We start from the raw sequence: 8,583 nt of genomic DNA, 5'->3' as shown, positions 1-8,583 counted from the left end.
ATCAGGAGTGACTGTCTCGTCTAGAGGGGGATAAAGAGTCTCTTGCGTTACAGGTAAAACATGCAGGCAATCTGTAACAATTTCTTTTCTAATATGGATCCTAATTCCTTGCCTTTGATCTCTTTTTTTTTTTTTTTTTTTTTTTTTTTTTATTTTATTTTTCCTGCCTTTAAGAAATGTTTTAGACGTCAGTATTGTTTAGGCTGTATCACAAATGTTTTAGCCAGCTTCACAACCTGCTACCATTTGTATAAAAAAACACAAAGTTCATAAATTCTGTCTGTACATAATTAAAATTTATTGTACCAATTATTTCACAGATAAAAATGGAAAAAAAAAACAAGTGGAATATAATTCTGGTCATTGATATCTAGTTTACTTGTTACAATTAAAACAAAGAGAGCTCACTAATGTCACCAGTTCTGTTGTATTTGCCTGATATTCCAATATATTTCCTCTAATCTCAGATACAGTTTATGTCTGCTTGCTTAATCAGCACATCTATGCATTTTTTGATGGGTCGGTTACATGTAACAGTAATGCGTAAACGCATTAGACATGTCACCCATTTGTAAAGACATACTAGAAACAGTCTTGGTTTGTAGGTTAAGATAACTCAACAAAGCCTTTGTGCTATAAGTGTACAAAGAGTTCCTAGCCAGGCCAGAACAGATGGCTGTGGTGTTTCATGGGAACTGACAGCGCTTTACACATTATTCCTGTCCTGGCTTGTTGGGTTTTTTGATAGTAAATCCATGTGCTGCTGTCTAAGTATGAGCACTTATATGCTTATTCCTGATAGACTGGACTGACGACAATATCCTAGACTGGAGTATACTGTCTCAGTGGTTTATTTATTTAACCCACTGGTGTCATCATTCTGAGTAATAGTGTAGTACAGTACAGTAATGAGCATGTCAAGATGTATTTCAAATTTTTCTCTTAGACCTGGAAGCATGTTTAAAAGGAGGACAATGGACAGAGATGTACTCATCTAACTTGAACCTGTCTCTCAGTTGAGTGTGTTGGCGGATCAGGTTGAAGCTCAAGGTGAGAAGATCAGAGATTTGCAGAGTTCTCTTGAGGAATATCAACACAAGCTCAACTCCACTGAGGAGATGTTTCAACCGGTACTGTCAATATTTATTTCAATTGATAACAAAAGTTTCTTTGACTTTGTTCAGACTGGCGTTTTGTCTGGGGGGAAAAAAACCCCACATGAAATCTGCATTTTTACATAAATGTTTACAAACCAGATCATAAACAATCCATATGTGCTTTGAAATCTGAGTCTGAAAATTTAAGTCTAATTAACACTGTCTGAACAAATCCAATTTCATTATCCAATATTTATTACTTGCAAAAAGATAGTCAGTCCGAAAGATCAGATTTGAAAAACAAATCAAAATTGGGTGCAGTGTGAACGAACACAGAATTGTTTCTAAGCATACAGTCTCCATTCATGCTTAATAATGAAAAACAAGAGTTTTATTGGTTCAGCCAGTAAAAGCACTTTTTTTTATTGTTGGTCTTATTGTTAAATATAATGGATTCTGTGCACAGCGCTGCAGTCTAATGTAATTAAAAATAAATTAGACAGTCAGAGGTGAAACCTCATAAACAGTGAGGCAGTGCTTAATTTGTCAATTCTGAGGTCCTGGAGAAAAGAACGGTGATAATTCTTGTTGGTGAGTGAAGTTGTGTGTTTAACACCCAGTTGACACTTTGGAATCTCAAGACAACAGTACATAATTCCCAGTACAATAACACTACAGTGCGAGCAGTGTAGACAGCGTTGTTGATGGTCAGCAATAGTTTTGTTGTGCATCACACTCACTTGCAGTTTACAATACAATTGTAGTGAGTTCCCTAAGAACTTGCTAAATTAACTTATGAATAAATAAAATAAATGTATAAAGAATGATTATGTTCCAAGGAAGGAAATCATCCATGAATTAAAAAAAAAAATAAATAATAATAAATAATAAAAATTAAAAAAAGACACTGGTTGAGATCAACTTAGCAGAACTCAACATTTTAAGTTAAACAAATCAACAGTATTTTTGTGCCATGATAAGATGTGAAAGACTACCCATTAATAAAATAAATAAATAAATAAATTAAAAAAAAAAAACTGCATCTCTTTTGTTTTATGAGGATGTTTCAGTGGGGAATTATTTGCCATATGATTAGTAGTAAACTTTATTTTTCATGAAACATGTTCAGGTCATACCTCAAATTACATTAAGAGGTGTATTAGGTGTCTGACCCACTAAAATAGGTGTCAGATCCAATTCCAGAGGTCCAGGATCCAAATATGTTTTGTTCAGGGTGATCTGAAAAACTTTTATCTGTAGGCTAATCAGCTTGCTCACATGTGATATGTCAAGCCAATCTGCTCACATGGTGGAAGCTGATTGGTCCTTTGAAGTGTAATCAGGTAGCCAATCAACTTGCCTACTCTCTCTTTGTCTAACATTTACAGGTGCATCTCAATAAATTAGAATGTCGTGGAAAAGTTCATTTATTTCAGTAATTCAACTCAAATTGTGAAACTCATGTATTAAATAAATTCAATGCACACAGACTGAAGTAGTTTAAGTCTTTGGTTCTTTTAATTGTGATGATTTTGGCTCACATTTAACAAAAACCCACCAATTCACTATCTCAAAAAATTAGAATATGGTGACATGCCAATCAGCTAATCAACTCAAAACACCTGCAAAGGTTTCCTGAGCCTTCAAAATGGTCTCTCAGTTTGGTTCACTAGGCTACACAATCATGGGGAAGACTGCGGATCTGACAGTTGTCCAGAAGACAATCATGTAAGCCACAAACTTTCATTGCCAAAGACGCTGGCTGTTCACAGAGTGCTGTATCCAAGCATGTTAACAGAAAGTTGAGTGGAAGGAAAAAGTGTGGAAGAAAAAGATGCACAACCAACCGAGAGAACCGCAGCCTTATGAGGATTGTCAAGCAAAATCGATTCAAGAATTTGGGTGAACTTCACAAGGAATGGACTGAGGCTGGGGTCAAGGCATCAAGACCACACACAGACGTGTCAAGGAATTTGGCTACAGTTGTCGTATTCCTCTTGTTAAGCCACTCCTGAACCACAGACAATGTCAGAGGCGTCTTACCTGGGCTAAGGAGAAGAACTGGACTGTTGCCCAGTGGTTCAAAGTCCTCTTTTCAGATGAGAGCAAGTTTTGTATTTCATTTGGAAACCAAGGTCCTAGAGTCTGGAGGAAGGGTGGAGAAGCTCATAGCCCAAGTTGCTTGAAGTCCAGTGTTAAGTTTCCACAGTCTGTGATGATTTGGGGTGCAATGTCATCTGCTGGTGTTGGTCCATTTTGTTTTTTGAAAACCAAAGTCACTGCACCCGTTTACCAATAACTTTTGGAGCACTTCATGCTTCCTTCTGCTGACCAGCTTTTTAAAGATGCTGATTTCATTTTCCAGCAGGATTTGGCACCTGCCCACACTGCCAAAAGCACCAAAAGTTGGTTAAATGACCATGGTGTTGGTGTGCTTGACTGGCCAGCAAACTCACCAGACCTGAACCCCATAGAGAATCAAGAGGAAAATGAGAAACAAGAGACCAAAAAATGCAGATGAGCTGAAGGCCACTGTCAAAGAAACCTGGGCTTCCATTCCACCTCAGCAGTGCCACAAACTGATCACCTCCATGCCATGCCGAATTGAGGCAGTAATTAAAGCAAAAGGAGCCCCTACCAAGTATTGAGTACATATACAGTAAATGAACATACTTTCCAGAAGGCCAACAATTCACTAAAAATGTTTTTTTTATTGGTCTTATGATGTATTCTAATTTTTTGAGATAGTGAATTGGTGGGTTTTTGTTAAATGTGAGCCAAAATCATCACAATTAAAAGAACCAAAGACTTGAACTACTTCAGTCTGTGTGCATTGAATTTATTTAATACACGAGTTTCACAATTTGAGTTGAATTACTGAAATAAATGAACTTTTCCATGACATTCTAATTTATTGAGATGCACCTGTATATTGTTCAGTTTGCAAGTAAGCCATTTCACTGCAGCGCACTTCAAGAGTTTTCTCTGAAAGCCTCATCCTCCCCAGCTCCAAACGTCTAGATCTGCTACAGGGGGATTGAATTGATGTCAATTGTGCAGCAGCATGTGATGCATGCTTGATGCAGCATGTCCTTGTGTTTTTTTTTTTTTTTTTTTTTTTTTAATTGTGCAGCAGCAGCATGTCCCCATGCTTAAATGAGTATGTCTGTGTATATTCTAACAGTAACAAGTCTCTGTACTTGCTCTGCAGCAGCAGCGTTGCAGATCTAGTCCGCCAAGCCCAATATCTTATCAATATGTCATATCCACATTAACATGCTAAATCATTCAGGGAGTTGTCATGACTGAACTACTTTTAAGTCCATGTGAAATCAAAATTCACTCAATTTACTTTCTTAATGCATATTCCTGGTCTTAGTGCAAATGATTTATCGATGCATGTTATTTCAAAGAAAAGCACAGGGTTTTTTTGTGATCTTTAATCAAAATCTAAAATGACTCTTTTCCCCACTGCTGGCTGTTAACAATTGTTTAGCAAATTCACCTTCAGTCTGGTTCTATCCTGGTATGAAACGCCCACTTTTCATGATCCTATCAAATCAGGGGGCAGTGGTGGCTCAGTGGTTAAGGCTCTGGGTTACTGATCAGAAGATTGGGGGTCCAAGGCCCAGCACTGCCAAGATGCCACCGTTGGGCCCTTGAGCAAGGTCCTTGACCCTGTCTGCTCCAGGAGCACCGTATCATGGCTGACCCTGCACTCTGACCCCAGCTTAGCTGGGATATGTGAAAAAAAAAAAAAAAGAATTTCACTGTATATGTGCAAATGAATAATGTGTGATAAATAAAATTACAAATAAAAAAAAATTAAATTCCTGACAGATAAAATCATACCCCTCCCAATTTTTTTTTTCTCAAGATTAATATCCTGTTTCACATGGAAGTACATGACATTACAGAAAACAAGCCATTTGTTTAAGGATGGTAAGTGTTGGGCCTCATGTATTCAGATAGAAGACAAAGGCAGGCCTAATACAGTCGTAAAAACCTAACTCAAGCCCCCACCTTCCAAGTCGTAAATCTTACTGATAAAAATCACACCAAAATCAAACAAAGGGAGTCCAAAACAGACTACAAATCCACGAAGCCTTGCTCACTAAAGGATCGAACTCTCAACTCCTATTGGATGAGGCACACAACAGAACGTCCCTCAAACATGACATCATCAGGAGTTGAAATACCTCTGAAATGCTTCCAGAATTCGCTTCCAGCGACTTTGTTTGCAGCGTGTGGACGCAGCTCTTTGCTGCTCTCAGGTGCAACCTCGTGGCACAAGGAAGTAACGTCCGACTTGAAACTGTGGCCATACAATCTCCATCTCGCTGGACGTGTTGAGATTACTCTGTGTTCAACCGAACACTCTAACGGATCCGAAGGAAATCGCCGAGCAATTCGCATCTTCATCCATTTGCCTACAGAAGTGAAGAGATTAAAGATTTCTCTTCCATCTTCAATCAAGTCTACATTTCTGAGTTCTCCACCAGCCCGCCGAGAATCAACAGCCCTACCACCCGCTGACAGAGCGAGGAAACGGCCTCCCGTCATCACCTGAGCCTCAAGGAAACGTGTCAGAGTTAAAGGACGGAGGAAAACACATTCTACCTGTGTCCTCATGCGATTCAAGTAAGAGGTTTACGTCTGGGCAGAGATAGAATATTATAATGTGTTATTCTTGTGTTTCAAGGTTTTTGCTTGTACAGTTTACGGACCGCCATGTCCGCTCATTATTAATACTCGGGGTATTAATTATCATGAATTTGTTTTGCTGTATTGTGGTCCAACCAAATTGGACTGTTGTGCAATTTCGCCATCGCTGGGGTGAGACAGCAACTGAGTTCATCCATTAAAGAGTCAAATAACGCGGGACTTTTATGAGCCCTGCTCGTAAAACCGCGTTTCTGAGTGATAAACTGAGAGCTGCTTTCTCTCCCACTATCGCGAAATCGGCTTTAGGGCTGTCACTTCTCCCTCTCTCTCTCTCGTAATAACCACGCTGACACACACTGTCACACACACACCTTATGTGTTATAGGATTATTTTATTTCCATATCTAATCATATCACTGTTTAGTTTGTAGTTGTAAATCGGAAGTTTATTGACTGCATTGTATTAATTATTAATTGATATTACTGCATAAATAAACTTTGTTTATATTACAAAGAAGTGTTTTGGTTTGTTTTCCATACGCCTGTGTCATGCTGATGGGATGTCAGTGCTCGGATTCAAACCTTCATTCATTGTTTTTTTTCCCCGAAAATCGATATTCTTCGGATGTCGATTTTCCTAAGAAAACAATATAATATTGAGACTGTTTTACTATCTGGTTATTAGTCCCTGATTTCAGGGTGGTGCCCCGTCAATGTTAATCCTTATTAATATTCTATTGATTTTTGATAATTGATAATTATCTTTGATGATTGAATTTGAATGATCAATAAGCTAGTGTTAATTTTAATTAATGTTTCATCGATGTTAACAATTAACGATTATCTTTGATAATTGTTGATTTAAATGATTTGAAAAAGCTAACATTGATTCTCATCAGTGTTCTATTGATTTTAATAATTATCTTTGATAATTATTAATTATTGCTAATAACCAAACTTGCTCCTAAACATAGCACACTACATTTACTGGAGCCCCATATGAGGTTTTAATGAGTTAGATTCAATTGATTAATTTAGATATTAATTAATAACTACAGAAATAATTATTAATTATTAATTATTTCTGATAGTAACACTGATCTAAACAACCAGTAAAGCCCTACATAAGCAGCTGGCACACTCTGTTTAATGCAGTGCAGATCACAAAGGAAACTGTTTGTCTGAAAGAATACATAATTCACAGAGGTAATATTAGAGTTTCGGCTAATGTATAGACATATATTCACTAGCCATACTCATGAAGGATACATGATTATATGAATCAAATGTTTTTGCCTGTAATGAAAAGGCATATGAGGTAGGGCAATGTAGAAAAAAAAAATCTGCATGACCCTGATGCACGCTTGTTGTGAGTAGCACATCCTGCGAGGTTGGTTAGAGTTTGAGAACAGTCACCCTGCCTTGAAATAAAATGTTTTAACTTATAACTTTGTTTGTGTTTGATCATTCTCTCTGTTTATTGTGCTCAGATGAAATGCACTTGGGTGTAAAAAAAACTACTAAGAAATTATACTTCAAGTATAGTTACTATGTTAAAAGTATTTTGTCTGAAGAATGCTCAGTGCCTTAAAAGCAGAGACTCTTTAACTTGAGATGGAGCGCTCCTATTAAAGTGAATGGGTTAGCGTTAGGCTTAGGGTTAGGAAAACACATCCTAACTCTAACACAGGATGCGTTCCCAAGATGGCCACTGAGTGAACTGACTTGCCTTGAAAGGAACTTAAAAGTCAAATTATCTTGTCAAAAATAAAAAATAAAAATAAAATAAATAGAATAAAATAAATTAAATTAAATACTTGAGCAAAAGTAAAAAAAAATAAAAAAAGAACTAGAGAAGATGTTCCTTTTGAAAGTAACTTTAATAATAGTAATAAATTTTTTTATAGCACTTTTCATTTGCATAGCAATCTCATTGCACTGGTCAAAAGAAAACCATGAAGCCCAAAACTTTATAAAGCAACCAGTTTATTCGCAATTTTCTAAGTGTCTTGACTAGGTAAGGCTCGAGGACACATGAGAAAATCAGGTTGATTGTTTGGTCTGTGACAGGAATGAATGTGTCCTGAAAGGCACAGCATGTCATATTTTCTGAAAATATTTATAGTAATTACATTTCTATAGTTCTGACCTAACCTTAACAGTACTGAGAGCAAAACTGCATTCTTTCGCTTACTACTTTGCAAATGTAGTATTTCCCTAGCTGATAAAGGATATAATGTGCAGGCAATTTTTGGGGCATGACAATTCACTGCATGGTGGAGTTTATGCTTAATTCAGAACATTGAGTCCGAAATTGGAATGAAAAAAAGTAATAATTCTGAGCCAAAACACCGATTTCCTGTGTGATTACCGGATGTCCTAGATATATTTTGAAACATGTTACCTGAAATTGTTAAACGTAAAATTCGGACACAGCTGACTTGATAGTTGAATATAATTGTTCATGGACTGATCACCAGTGTTGGGTGAGTTATTTAAAAAAGTAATCTACAACAAATTATGTATTACTTGTTTTGTAATCAGAATACTGATTGTCAACGAAAAGTAATCACATTACTAATTAGTTTACTATTTAAGTTGGTTTCTAAAACGCTTTTCAGAAATGTTTTTGCTCAACAAATTCAAAATAATGGCTATATTTCCTGTAGAACCCTTCATCTTTCACAGAAGCACAAACAGACATGCATATGAATTCATATTTTAAATATATTATACATACACTGTAAAAAATGTCTGTAATTTTAGCGGTAAAAGTCTGTAAAAATGCTACAGAAACAAGTGTTAATTGATTAACGAGTAT

General features: G+C 36.6%; 1 protein-coding gene across 3 annotated transcripts in view; it reads left to right on the top strand.

The window, feature by feature from the left end:
- Positions 1-958: 958 nt before the first annotated feature.
- Positions 959-8,583, top strand: part of LOC127417339 (liprin-beta-2-like) — a 32,829-nt gene continuing 25,204 nt past the window's right edge. For 2 of the 3 annotated variants that reach the window (XM_051657308.1, XM_051657305.1), the window contains exon 1: positions 965-1,130. In XM_051657308.1, coding sequence (XP_051513268.1) covers positions 1,119-1,130 — 12 coding nt within the window. In that variant the 5' untranslated portion in view covers positions 965-1,118. Of the gene's footprint in view, positions 1,131-8,583 lie in introns of all 3 variants that reach the window. The other variant, XM_051657307.1, reaches the window with a different exon arrangement.

Source organism: Myxocyprinus asiaticus, chromosome 26, assembly GCF_019703515.2.
Source record: "Myxocyprinus asiaticus isolate MX2 ecotype Aquarium Trade chromosome 26, UBuf_Myxa_2, whole genome shotgun sequence".
NCBI classification, from domain to species: Eukaryota; Metazoa; Chordata; class Actinopteri; order Cypriniformes; family Catostomidae; genus Myxocyprinus; species Myxocyprinus asiaticus.
Note: the sequence above shows the minus strand (reverse complement) of the source record. Positions and strands in the feature narration are given on the sequence as shown.